This window comes from Tursiops truncatus, chromosome 11, assembly GCF_011762595.2.
Source record: "Tursiops truncatus isolate mTurTru1 chromosome 11, mTurTru1.mat.Y, whole genome shotgun sequence".
Classification (NCBI taxonomy): Eukaryota; Metazoa; Chordata; class Mammalia; order Artiodactyla; family Delphinidae; genus Tursiops; species Tursiops truncatus.
This window is the reverse complement of record NC_047044.1, coordinates 67,554,015-67,568,625: the sequence shown is the minus strand read 5'-3', so window position 1 is coordinate 67,568,625 and position 14,611 is coordinate 67,554,015. Positions and strand designations below refer to the sequence as shown.

The 14,611-nt window shown below is 35.6% G+C and overlaps 1 protein-coding gene across 8 annotated transcripts in view; it reads left to right on the top strand.

Moving 5' to 3' along the window:
* TMEM117 (transmembrane protein 117) overlaps window positions 1–14,611 on the top strand; it is a 531,690-nt gene that overhangs the window by 273,292 nt on the left and 243,787 nt on the right. For 6 of the 8 annotated variants that reach the window (XM_033866885.2, XM_033866883.2, XM_033866884.2 and 3 more), the window contains one exon: window positions 5,841–5,940. The exons of the other annotated variants lie outside the window; for them this stretch is intronic. In XM_033866885.2, the coding sequence (XP_033722776.1) occupies window positions 5,841–5,940 (100 nt within the window). The remainder of the gene's footprint in view (window positions 1–5,840; window positions 5,941–14,611) is intronic. 8 annotated transcript variants of the gene reach the window in all.

Here is a 14,611-nt window from a genome sequence, read left to right as displayed (position 1 = left end):
AAGAACTAGCTATTTTGAGCAGAAATACTAAAATGCGGTTATTTGTATAACAGTTGAACAAGTGACTGGATTAAAGGCTATTAATCATTTCATTACAAGTGAAAAGATTGAGAAAGGTTAATATAATAAATCTAGGTTTAATTTCTGGCATTTTATAGTGACAGATTTTCACCTCAAGCCTTAAGAACATTTAGAGTTTTTGCTTGAGTTCCATTGTGTTTAATGCAGGTAAGTCAACTTCTTGTCCATGATTTACTTGTGTATGAAGCCCCCAGTCTTGTTTATGTTGCCCGAACATGGCTGAGAGAGACAGCTGTGACGTCATGAATCCAGCTGGCCACAGATGGGTCTTCGGTGAAGCATGAATCCTTACTGGTTTGGTGATCTGTGTTTACTGCCTCTTGTCGAACTTTTAGAGATTCAGCTCCTAAATCACCTGGCATTAACTGCATCTACTTACATATAAGTAATAGACTGAAGTAAACTGGAGCCTCTGTTGCTAGTACTCAAGACTCTCACCTGTAAGGCCAATTCATTATATTATCATTTCATCGACTACTTAGCCCATGTTAGAGTCTGTTTAGTTTATGGCCATTTAGCACATAGGTTTCACTAGGCACAGTAGGCTTAATAGCTCATGTTTTCAGGTTGTTATGATAATTATGAACCTTTCCAAGATCCTGTTGACGTTTACACACATGTGTTATGGATTTGACAGTTAAGCCTGAAATCTCAAGAAAAAAATACTGAAGTTGTAACTTGAAAAGAAATTCGTTTAGAATCTTTAAAGAAAATATTAACAATAAATACTTACCTGGAAGGCTGGTAAGACTGCCAGCCTTTCTAGATCTAAGCATAGAAAGCCAGCTAAAGCTCAAAGCAAAACAAACAAAAGATGTATGACTAGTTGAAATAATTAGCTAAAACTCTGAACGAAACTAAAACTTTAACGGTGCCTCCTAGCAAATAAAATTTAAACTGTTGTGTATATAAACTCCACAACTTCACATTTTCAGAGTCTAATGTGATATTCAAACTGGCCAGAATTGCTGATATAAATATATGTACACTCTGTCCTTTACAACCTAAGCAGGAAATATTGTTAAATGTTAATGAATGTGCAAATCAGTGAACTAGTGGTTGAAAGTTTTTATGGCAGGTCTGCATATTTGTAATTCTTCTTTATATTTGTCCAAAACAGCAAAATTAAGAATAGCTACTGATTTTTTTGGTACAATATATCATTTTAAAAAACATTTTTATTTTATGTGGGACAGTAGTTGATTTACAATATGGTGTTAGTTTCAGGTGTACAGCAAAGTGATTCACTTATACATATACATTTATCTCTTCCTTTTCAAATTCTTTTCCCATTCAGGTTATTACAGATTATTGAGCAGAGTTCCCTGTGCTACACAGTAGGTCCTGTTGGTTATCTACTTTAAATATAGTAGTGTAGGGCTTCCCTGGTGGCGCAGTGGTTGAGAGTCCGCCTGCCAATGCAGGGGACACGGGTTCGTGCCCCGGCCCGGGGAAGATCCCACATGCCACGGAGCGGCTGGACCCGTGAGCCATGGCCTCTGAGCCTGCGCGTCCGGAGCCTGTGCTCTGCAACGGGAGAGGCCACAACAGTGAGAGACCCGCATACCGCAAAAAAAAAAATATATATATATATATATAGTAGTGTGTATATGTTAATCCCAAACTCCCAATTTATCTCTCCCCTCACCACCTTTCCCCTTTGGTAACCATAAGTTTGTTTTCTATGTCTGTGAGTCTGTTTCTGTTTTGTAAATAAGTTCATTTGTATCAATTTTTTTAGATTCTGCATATAAGCGATGTCCTATTATATTTGTCTTTCTCTGACTTAATTAGCATGATTATCTCCAGGTCCATCCATGTTGCTGCAAATGGCATATTTCATTCTCTTTAATGGTTGAGTAGTATTCCATTGTGTGTATATATATATATATATATATATATATACACACACACATCTTTATCCATTTAGGATATTAAGTTGCTTCCATGTCTTGGCTATTGTAAACAGCGCTGCAGTGAACATTGCGGTGTATGTATCCTTTCAAACCATGTTTTTCTCTGGATATATGCCCAGGAGTGGATTGCTGGGTCATATGGTAGTTCTATTTGTAGTTTTTTAAAGAAGCTCCATACTGTTCTCCATAGTGGCTGTACCAATTTACATTCCCACCAACAGTGTAGGAGGGTTCCCTCTTCTCCACACCCCGTCCAGCATTTATTATTTGTAGACTTTTTGATGATGGCCATTCTGACTGGTGTGAGGTGATACCTCATTGTAGTTTTGATTTGCATTTCTCTAATATTTAGCGATATTGAACATCTTTTCATGTGCCTGTTGGTCATCTGTATGTCTTCTTTGGAGAGATGTCTAGAATAACTACTAAATTTTATATATATCACTCTTCACTTTTAAATATATTAATTAATTCATAAATTCTCTGTGCCATCTCCTTTGCATTATCATGCTCAGTACTCACCATGTGCCCACAGCCACAGAGGAGTGACATTCCCCTATTTTGTGCCAACATATCTTTCTAGATGAATACAGGACAGTTATTCTGCAATCAAGGAAATACAAATGTAGTTGGAGAAGTGAAAACACAAAACAATTAAAAAACATATTTAATGGTTTTCTCTGTGGTAAAGTTCTTCATAATTCAATCTTACTTTATTGCTGTTTCTAAGGTTTAATATACATAGGTTTACCTATGTAATATATCAATAAATATGAATAACTTAGGTCACTTTGTTAATTCATACATTAAGCATATGTTTATTGATCACTTACTGTTTTCAGGCAGTGCTCTAGGTTCTGGGGAATTAACAGGAAAAAAATAGCTAAAGTAAGTCCCAGTCCTCCTGGAGCTTATTATCTAGTTTTAGCTATTGTCTTCTCTCATGGTTTTCAGTGATGGGAAACTCTTTCTTAACATCCTAGTGATTTTTGAATGAATGATGGATTTTATACATAAAAATGTATAGAGGATCTAGATGATACTTTATTCTTCCTGAAAAGGTTCACTCTTTCCTCTATTAGTTGGAAAGAATAGAAGCTGATCACTTTAATTCAGTCATGGAATGGACTGGGTAAAGACTGATTTACAGCTTCATCAAGGACCCATCCATCTCTGGTTTTCTCTAGCCTGCCACATCCCTGTATATCTTGGGCCATTCTCTCTAGCAGGCTCTGAACTATAATAGTTTCCTCAGCATGGTGAAGTTGCCAAACCTCTGCTATACTTTACAGAGACTTTCTGCTTCGTCTCTCAGCATCCCCAGTGTTCAAGTTCATAATTTGGTAAATGTCTTGAAAGGACAACCAACTGTGTATCATGCTCTCTTCTAGGCCTCTGTTTTCTCACAAGAATCTTGGCTCCTTAAATTTCAAATGTTGCCCCTCTAACCCACTGAGACTGCCCTCTGCCCAGGAAAACCCCAGATCCTCCTCTTCCTGCCTTGCACACAGAATCAGTTAATGTCTCCAGAGAAAATATAGTATAGCTAACTTTTCCACAATTCTCTCCAATCTGGTATCTTGGTTTTTCTTGTCCTCATTGCTTCATCAGCTCTCAGATGCCTTTAAGCAGATTTTGGGAGTGACTTTTATATTTTGTTTAGATCTTTTCGTTGTTCTTGGCTGGATCATTGGTCTGTTGCATGCTTACCATCTCATCCCTATTTTTAGATACTGAAATAGAAGAATGATGCCTTCTCTTACACACATCTATACAACCACAAAGAATGTAGCCAGAAATTTCTACCCCAGCCCAATGTATTCTAGAATTAATTGGCAGAGTGGACACGTAGAGATGTATCATTGAACAAAATCTTCAAAATAGATGTCATTGAAAAAGCTGGACAATTAACAGAGCTAATACTCCATAGTACACTGAGCTCACTGCCCAAGAACTGCTTAGATGGATGAACTCAGTATAAGTGGAGTCCAAAACCTAATGGTAGCTCTGGGGAGTTGTAGCTTCTGGATGTGACTCTTGACTTCTTATTATGAATTATCTTCACAGGAAGTAATTCTTGATTGTCATTGTCTTACTAAAATACTGGGGAACAGAGATATTCTTTGTGTTTTTTATATCTCTACTAACACTTGTAGGAAGAAGGTATAGCACAGTGGTTAAGTGCCTGGATTTGGGAGTCAATCAAATTTAGATTCAAATCTTGTCCATTTACTAGATGCTTGACCTTGAGAAAGTTGCAAAAACTCTCTAAAGCCTTAATTCCATATCTGTGAAACAGGAATAACAATAGATTTCACTTTTCTGATATGAAAGTTGATGGAGATTCAGTTTTCAAAGTGCTAATAACAATCTCTAGAACATTGCTAGCATGCAATTTATGGTAGCTAAAATTTTTTTGGCTATTATGGAAGAGCATGGAATTAGAGACCCAGAATTTTGAGATGAGACCTTAATATATTTACATAGCCCCTCCATAGACTTCAAGATATTTACATAGCCCCTCCAAAGAATGAAGCATGTGGAAAAGAATTGTTTTGAGAATTCATAAGTTTGTTTTTGTTGTTAAAAAACTATGTAAATACCTGTTTATGTTATGGATAAAAAACTATCTGAAATAACTCTGGAAAAAAATAACTGAATTGGAAATGGTTTAATTCTCAGCGACTTCAAAAATGTGCTTCTTCATAGTTTCAATAGATAACTAACAAACATATCATTCTCTACTGAATATTGTTTTAAAGTTAATACTCCAATATGAAATAAAAAGTTAAAAAATGAAGTTAATCTGAGAAGAGTCATGTTTAACTGGAACTCTAAGTTGTACAGGTATTATCATGTTTAAGAAAAGGAACAAAATTTAAAGGAAAAGAAACCTAGCAACTAACCCCAATAAATTAAAAAAAAAAATAAAGTAAAAGAAATCTGAGTGAAAAACTTAGAGTTAAAAATAGAGAGAGAGACAAATTTGGTTCCTAGCTACCATCCATTTGTTATGTGGTATTGATTGAGCAGGTTAAGTGATCTCTTTGAGTCCCGTTTTTCTCAGAGAAATTACAAGATGGTAAAAATGATACTTATAATTTTCTTGACTATCAAACAAGAAAATGAAAATGCTTAATAAACAATAAGCATGGTCACATTACTTGTACTTAATGATTGGGTGTACCTATGAATCTCTCTTTGAGCTGTGAGGCATATGAATTGGTGTTATATAGGAAGAAAACAAGAATTAGCTATGTAAAAAGAGTGATGAAATGAAGTCTTCTGGTTATTGCTATTTAAGTAATAATTTAAACTATGTATATTTGAGTCAATTTTTACATCACTGTGTGGAAAATTTTCTCTAATCTTGATATTCTTCTGAACATTATTCAGATATATTATACCTAAAGCCTATTCCCAGCACCTTTTCAATAGTTCTGACTCGACAGAACTGAAGGAAAGTGAACCCTTCTCTTCCTTTCAAGTTACTCTAATTCAGGAATTGTTTCTGCGCTCCTCATACTTGAGTGAGTGTGAAATGATGCCTTTGCTGAGTATTTCTGTTTGATTTTCCAAAAGCTATTGTCAGTCCTATAGCTCAAAAACAAAAGGCACGTGGTAATTGGTATAGTCACAGTCAGTCTTCAAATCTAGTTGGAACTGACCCAGACACCCTCAGAGCTCCTCCTAGCCTTTCAGATTTGTAAGCATAGATGATGAGACGAAAGCAAGAAAGCTTGTGGAAAGGGGAAAAAGCCCCTTTGCGTGTTGCTGAACCAGAAAGCTTTGACTGTATGGCTCTCTGAGTCCGGACAATGTCTTGTGTGTTTGTTTCCACAGAGCGTATATCATTACAGACTATATGGGCATCCGAAATGAAAGTTTCATGAAATTAGCTGCAGTAGGGACCTGGATGGGGGACTTTGTCACAGCTTGGATGGTAAGAAATTTTAACTTCACCCATTTCAAACATCAGATGGAAGACATGTTCATAATGTTGGATACACACTACTTTTTTTTTTTAACAAATAACTTCATGAATTATTTTATTTCATGTTACATGTCAAATAACATTCCAAAGTAAAAAAAAAAAGGATCTTGTTTTCATGGTTAGCATTATTACATTTGTGCAGAGCCCTCAAACATGAGAAAGTCTCATTTATTTCACAAAATTTGAACGTACAGTCATTTCAGTAACTGGTTTGTTAGATAATCCAAGTCCAGTTATCCCCGGTTTTTCAAGCAACAAGTCACAGGAAATGCTGAGCTCTAACTGTTCGTGTGCCAGTCAGCCCAGCATCCTGATCTCCAGCCCCTTTTTGACACAGCCGTGCTCTTTGTTTTGTTATATCATTCCTCTGTCCTCTCAAGGATTAGAGATATAGTTTCATTTTCTCAACTAATGTGAGTTGGATTTTATTGGATACGCATTGCTTTTCATGGTTTAGAGCAAAATAGTTACCTCTGTTTCAAGGGGAACAAATTCATCAATATGGACAAATCTAGAGATTATATGCAATATCTGTTTACCTCAGGTAAAAACGTCAATACAATTTTAATACTAATGACTGTCCACCAGGATATATTTATTTATAAAATGCATATATATGCGTATGTACAAAAACATATACATATGCACATATGTGTGGCATACAAACATATACACATTCATAAAATTAGTGGAAAATTCTTTCCTGTGAAATTCTAAATAATTTTGTGAAGATTGTTTGTTGTTTTCTGACATGTACACTTTTCAGGTAAGAAATACTGTATGGCCTGTCTCAAAAGACCATATGAAACATTCTTTAAGGACTTTAAAAATAGTTTTCTACATTTGTTTTCCTCAATGAACCTACTAACTTAATGGTAACTAAGGAGTTCTGAGAGTTGTCTGTTTTAATCTGTTTTGTGCCTTATCAGTCTTTGTTACTATACGTCTGCAACAATTAGACAAACCATGTTTCATGCTGAGTTCATCTGCCAGGAGAGTAACTTCTGTTTCTAACCATTGAGTTAATTAAAGACAGTATGTAGCTTAAAGGCCCTAGGTCCTGTAAGTTTACAGGAGAGTCTCAGAGTGCAAAGAGCGTGACTCTCATAAAAAAGGAACACTTTGACCTTCATTGACACCTTTCATAAGTGTAGCCAATCCTGACACCTTTCATAAGTGTAGTTAATCCTAATTAGCTTTACTCAAATTCATTCACTTGAAAATGAGAGGACTTATCAAAAGGAAGATGATGCCCAAACTAAACACGATTTGTCAGGGACGTGCAACTACAGATGTGTTCCTGATACTGCAGGGAGATTCTCACAACAGTTACTGCCACTTCTATTGATAGTTTTGCTTCTTACCTAGAACAGGTGTTTTCAGGGCACAGGAAGCAGTTATATCTTAACTGCTACTACTGTCATCATCCTGCAAGAGTATCAAGTAACCATAAAAGAGTTTGTCTAGCCTGTTTTTGAGCTCCCTCCCACTTCTGTTCAATTTTAGAATGTTACCAGAACAAATTACCAGATGCATTCCATTTTGTTAACTTTAAAATCGAAACTTGAAGATGTTATTTATTTGTAATCATTAGAAATAGCAATGAGAATAAGCCAGACATTAAGACCAGGCTGCCTCATCTATTTCCATTGGAAAAAACTATTTAAAAGGAAATATATGAACTTTAAGCTTGTAATTTCCTTAAAATTTAAGGTAATGCCTTTTGGAAATTTCTGCATTAATTGTGGATTATGATTTTTGACTCCACTTTATGATGGCTCTACTTACCAAAATGGAAAAGAGAACTGGAACGAGAGTTCAGAAATTTGGATTCTCTGTTGCCACCTATGGTTTGACCTTCCACAAATAATGTACAATCCTTTGAGCCTCAGTCTGTACATTTCTTAAAAGGGATTAATAGTTCCTACTGGTTCTACAGGTTTTTTGTGACGATTAAACGTGTGGTCCTAGAGCAGGACTTAAAATGCTGACATGTAAGGGAGGTATAAGTGCTTTATTGTTATTGTTCATGATTTTGGACCCCCATCCTCTTGACTGGGCCCAGTTCCTTGAAGTAATGGCAAAGGCAGGTCATTGATCCAAACCTTAGGCTTCCCAGACTTCCTGTCTCTTCTGTGAAGCTCCAGGAGCATGAGAATCCCACCTTATCCCAGGCATGGGGTTCAGAGCATCTGGAGTTTCCTTCCTATTGCCCATGCTAGAGCAGACTAAACCAGTATAGTACTTTGCTTCCTTACTTCTGCCTGATACTGATCCTGACCAAAGTCAGGGGAGAAGCAACAGACCAACAAAACCTAAGAGCTGCTCTGGAGTTTTCAGGCTCAAGTTAGCCATTTGATGCATAAATCACTTTATTTCCCATGATGACATCATTATTTATTTGTAACCCAATTCCACCCAACTTCTCCCCAGACTTTCCCACAAAACAGTGTTTCCTAGGCCATATATAGCTCTGCCCCTATTTATTGGTTATATTATTATTATTTTTAATTAGGCTATTTTTCTTTTGAACCATATGGTGGGGTCCAATGCCTAGGCAGCATTGAGAGGCAAATGCATAGTACAGCTTTGACCAAAGACCTTTAACCCTTCCTGGTTGGATTTTTACCATGCACTCTTCTGCCCTACTCTTATGGTTTAGGGGAGTACCAATAATTCCACAGTTCAATCTGTAGTCTTTCTCTCTCTCCATCATCTCTCTTACCTTCAGAGTTTCTCCTAAATTTACTGCTTTAATGCCTTCTCTTTCTACTAACCAACCTGATAACTTTTTACCTTTTCCTATACCATAGATTACTGCTCCAATCAATACTTCCAATACCACAGAAGTAGGACTAGATTGAGGGTCAAGAAAACTATGTTATAGGTTTAACCCAGCAAACCTTTTGGGGCCTCTCATCTGTTCCTTTCCGCAAACTGAAGAAGAATCAAAATCCCTTTCTGCTTATGTAATCTGAAAAACTGACCTTTCCCCATTAGCCACAGGGATAGAAATGGCAAAAGAAACAGTTCTCTCCTGATTTGAAAGTACAGTCACCCAGGGAGGATTCCCAGAGCACATCATTTCTATTCCCATTTCTATTCACTGACTAGGCGGTACGTTTCCATATAAATATTTATATGTCTACATATGTGTCATTGATAACATTTTAAAAAAATAATAGTTTTCCTCATGAGAGGAGTCTAAGGAAGCTTTGACCTTCATTTCTCCATAGAATTCTCATCATGAAGGTGACCGTTGTGGAAAACCAACGGACTATTTACATTTCCAATAAAAGCGTGACTTTCAATGCAGTTCAGAAATAGAGGTTTTTTCTTTGGTGGAAATAATTCAGAACTTTTCCTTGGTTTTAAAAGGCACATCAGGACTGATGTGATCCACAGGCAAGGCTGATATCAACCAACCTGACAAAAATCTTTGACCCTCACACTGCCGAGTGTCGAGCTCTGCTAGGTTCAGTTCCCTGGCAGTCCTGACTTTTTCGGGCTCTGTGGTATGCCTTGTATGGAAGGATATAAATATATGTCAGGGTTCAAGTTACTAATTTTTTTGTCAAATAGACTTTTTAAAACTTAGTATAAAAGAAATACATAAAATGACCAGTGAGGTAATTCATCATTGAGCTGCCCCTTTATGTTAAGAGTTGCAGAGACGAGCTCTATCACGAGCACACGCAGAAAGCAAAAACGCTGGGTGTCTCATGCGACACCATTGCCATGTAGCCCCATGTTTGCCCATGCTCTGCGCCATTAAGCAAAGAGCCAAGGAGGGTCAGCTGTTCCACAGCACATGGCTCCAGCTTGACCACCTCCCCCATGTGGAAGACAGAGGTCACAGTCTCTGCTGAGGTCTAAGGTGACAGGGGATCCTGAGGACATCATGATGGCCCTTGCTTCTGCCCCTCACTTAATACCAGAGGGAAAAATCACTTCCTGTATATGTATACCTAATCATCATCCCCTTTCTCCATCTCCTGATTCCTCCTGCTCTGGTGGCTTTCTCTTACAGCAAAGTGATTCTGTTATATATATATATATCCACTCTTTTTTAGATTCTTTCCCATATAGGCCATTACAGAGTATTCAGTAGAGTTCCCTGTGCTATACAGAAGGTCCTTATTAATTATCTATTTTATATATAGTAGTGTGCATATAGCAATCCCAATCTCCCAATTTATTCCTCCCCCTGCCCCTTATGCCCTTGGTAATCACAAGTTTGTTTTCTAAATCTGTAACTCTATTTCTGTTTTGTAGATAAGTTCATTGGTACCCTTTTTTTAGATTCCACATATAAGTGATATCATGATATTTGTCTTTCTCTGTCTGACTGACTTAGTATGACATATATATTCTTTTTTAGATTCTTTTCCATTATAAGTTATTATAAGATATTGAATATAATTCCCTGTGCTATACAGTAGGGCCTTGTTGGTTATCTTTTTTATGTATAGGAGTGTGTGTATGTTAATCCAAAACTCCTAATTTATCCCTCCCCGTCCTTTCCCCTTTGGTAACTGTAAAAGTTTGTTTTTTATGTCTGTGAGTCTGTTTCTATCTTGTAAATACATTCATTTGTATCATTTTTGTTGATGTAATTCTCCTAAAAGGTGATGTAACCTTTTGTACAATTTTGCATTCTTTGGCAAAATAAAGATTGAGACTCTCAGATCCCCGCAGATGATTCCTTGAGTGGTCATTGTTGCTTTCAGGAGCATAGTTCTGCTCCTGGGGGCAACAGAAGGAAACTAGGTTGAGATATATCCCTTTAGCCACTTAAGCAGAGAGCTTTTACTGTACTATGTAAGACAGAAAATTGGTTAAACTTCAGTGGACAGAGGCAGAGAGGATTAAAGAATGGTGTATACTTGAGAATAATTTATACTCTGGGTTAGTATTTATTTACAAATCTAGAACAGAATAGAGAGAGGAACTATTTCTGCAGCATTCAAGAGTAAAGTATTCCTTCTAGCTTAAATATAGAAAATATGAAATACATTTTGTAATTATAAATACATACCTAAAATTTGGTGAGTTTTTCTATTGTCCCATGTTTATTTCACACTTACTAAGGAAGGAGTGTGATTATCTGTGCTATTTTCATTTCACCAAATTAGTAATAGTTTATTTAGTTTAAAGTTTTCTGTTATACATGTCACCATTTTGTGGACTGTTCTGCACATGCTAAGTTTGTCAGTGAACAATAACCTGGGATATAACTGACATCATATCTAGTTTGTTATTCTGTCTGGAATTGAGTTTTTCAATTCATATTATGATCAATGCCAATTTTCTAATTATTTCTTTTCCACTGATATTTCAAAATGACAGAATAAAGAGCATAATTGAGTTGATTTAATATCTGTAATAAAGTAGCAATAATAGCTTTACTGAGGTTCATAATAGAAGAGCATTTAAACTGTGAAATGTTGAATAGAAGGATCATAGTTAGCAAACACATCAAACAAGTATATATGACAAATGGAAGGGGCAAATCAGATATTAAACCATGCGAGCTGGACCCAAGAGCCCAGCATTAATTTGAGATGTTCTCTTTTGCTCTCTTTCTCTGCCTGTTCATTGAAGCTATTTCGTGGTTGCAGTCTGCTTTCTGATTAGTTAACCCCATGTTTGGTAAATTTATATTGCATTTTCCTATTTTATACAGTGAAGTTGGAAACTGGATCAAGCATTTTAATAAGTAATAAACTATCTTTCTATAAAGATTCTTAAGTGAGATACCATAGAAAAAGAGAATGTCTCAGAGATTTGGGGGCACATGGTTTATTGAGGAAATGCTCTTCAGGGAAATCTGTAAGGAGAGGAGAGAAACAAGAGAGAGATGGGGAAGGAAGAGAGCAAAGATGTAGTCATATGGTCTCAGGTAGTCTCTCCTTGGCTTGACCCACTGGGCAGGTGTTATGTTCTTGGGGAGCGGAGTGTACCAGTAAGTGAAGGGGATCTGGGTGGGACACCAACATCACCAACATTGATTACCACATTGAGAAAACCCAAGGACATTAGACTGAGTGGCATTCATAATTGCCAGAAAACATTGTCAGTTCGTTTGATTATTTGATTGAAACAGAGAACGTAAGAGAGGAAATTTTTTTACATTTCTTTTTTATGCATTAGAAAATTTGAGGGAACCAAATGTGGTCATTTTGCTTCTGTGTCTATAAATATTTTAATGTATCTATAAATATTTTAGCATTGTGTTTCATGTTCCTTCAAAATAATAAGTTCTTACTAAAAAATTGATAAGACAGGAGAGTCTAACCTCCTGTTTTCTGATAGCATCAAAAATGGTGATCAGGAGTCTTTTAATTTTTAGGAATCTTGGAGTTTTAAAGTCCTAACAGAATATAATATGAAAAAAAGGATTTCTGAGTAAAATAGATTATAGTATAGAAATTAGATATTTAGGAATAGAAGCACAAATTCTGTCTCTGCTATAACTCTCTTAAACTCAATCTCTATCAGAAATTCCATAGTATGTTATAGGTATATTGTATATAATTTATATTCATTTATTAAAAATTTATGCAATATATTATTCTAAGTGTATGAAAGGTACCAGGGAAGTGTATTGGATTGAACTATGTATTGGATTGAACTACATTAAGATGTGAAGGACACTAAGCACATCTCTTATAGAAAGACAGCCCTACTAGAGGCAGGAGATGCTCGCTTTTCGTCTTTTCCATCCCCAGCTTAGTTTTAGCATTTTTCAATTCCATTACACTTTATTCTGTTACCTGGTTTATACTTCCTCAAGGCAGGTTTCCTTTTGGTCCACACATTTGTTATGATTTTTCTAACATGATGTTCCACACCTTTTAAAGCACCATTTATCAGTCATTTGCCTGAAGTTTAAATAAAAGTGGGGGGACATTGATATTTCTTTCCTCTGAAAGTCAATAATAGAATGAAATGAGTACCAGTTGTTAATATTAGCTCAGAACCTCAAAAAAGAAGCTATGTGCTTCTTTTTGTAGTCATTTTAGAAGTAGTTGGATTATTCCCCTTATACATTTTTTTAAATGTTTTATTTAGTGCCTATTCCTGTGGGCCAAGCCCTATTTTATGTTTTTGTGTGTGTTGTGTGTTGTATGTGTGTGTTGTGTGTGGTGTGTGTATGTGGTGTGTGGTGTGTGTGTGTGTGGCATGTGTGTGTGGTGTGTGTTGTGTGTGTTGTGTGTGTGTGTAAAATTTTAATTAGTTTTCAGAATTTTCAGTGCTTTCAACTACTATGCTATTTTGCCAAGCTAAATAATTTTCTTGGAAATATTTAATCATCGATATCAACAAGACATGGAATATAGCTGTAGAAGTTGGTTTGATACTTTTTTTCTGCCAGTGTGTCAATAAAATTTGTCAAATTTTGTCATTAGTTGGGAGAGGGAAGTTGCATATCTTTTTAGTTACTAAATGATAATACATCACATCTTTGCCAAACTATTACTTTTAAAGTTTAGAAAACTCAGATATTTTTTCCTGTTCCCTTTTGACAAATATAAGTGGTTGAAAGCCTCTTATTTCTGGGACTGGAAGAATGTAAAAACTAGCTTTATATAATCTTTTTTTTTAATATATAATCTTTTTAAGATAGATACTTCAATTCCTGATTTTTTTAGTGTTAATTTTTTTGTTTATATAAAATTGCTATCCTTTAGCAGTTGTTTGGCCCAAGAAAGATTTTTATATTCACAGTGTACATTGCATTTGTAGTTAAATGTTCTATAAACATCAAAATGAAATTTATAACATGAGTGCTAGTACTTATGTTTTATTTTTGTTGCTTTATAAAAATGATTACATTCAGTCAAGAGACTGAAATATTTGAGTGAACAGAAGGAATATTTTGATAATGAATGATTAAGTAAAACTATGTTTGGCATATATTCTTCTCTGTTCTTATATATCTGAAGGCTGATTTGGAAATAAAGAACTTCCGTTTGCCTTGACTGACAAAATATGCTAAGGTTTATCCCAGACCTGAGCTTGACTCCAGTATCTTTTACTAGTCTACCAAGTTGCTCAGTGAAACATCTTATGTAGCTTTGTGAACATACTATTGCACAAGGAAAGGAGTAAATTGTGCATACAATACTAATGGAACTTATTAATTAAGTATAATATCAAATAAATGACCTTTGACATTTCTGAAGATATCAAATAGAACAGATGATTAAGTTCACATCAGTAGTTTCTTTAATGCAACAGACCAGGGCTCACAGAAAGAAAGTTAGGACACCACACGTGCCAACTTAAAAATTCCAGAATGTTCTTGACTGCTAAGCAGAGAATATATTTGAGAACTATTGCCTAAATGAGTCAAGTGCTTGAGATGAAACAGGAAACCTGGAGAGATGCCATCTGTTTTCACTGAAAAGAATAGCACCTCTCATAAAGGTTTTAAAGTATATCATGAAAAATACTGTGAACCTGTAGCTTTGGAAGAAAAATGAAAGCTAATAATTTTCAAGATCTGAGTACTTTTTCCCTTGACTTATCTTATAATTATCCTAATTTCTATTTGACATTTTCAATTTCAACTAGAGGTGACAGAATCAATGAAAGATTTTTGACAAATCCAAGT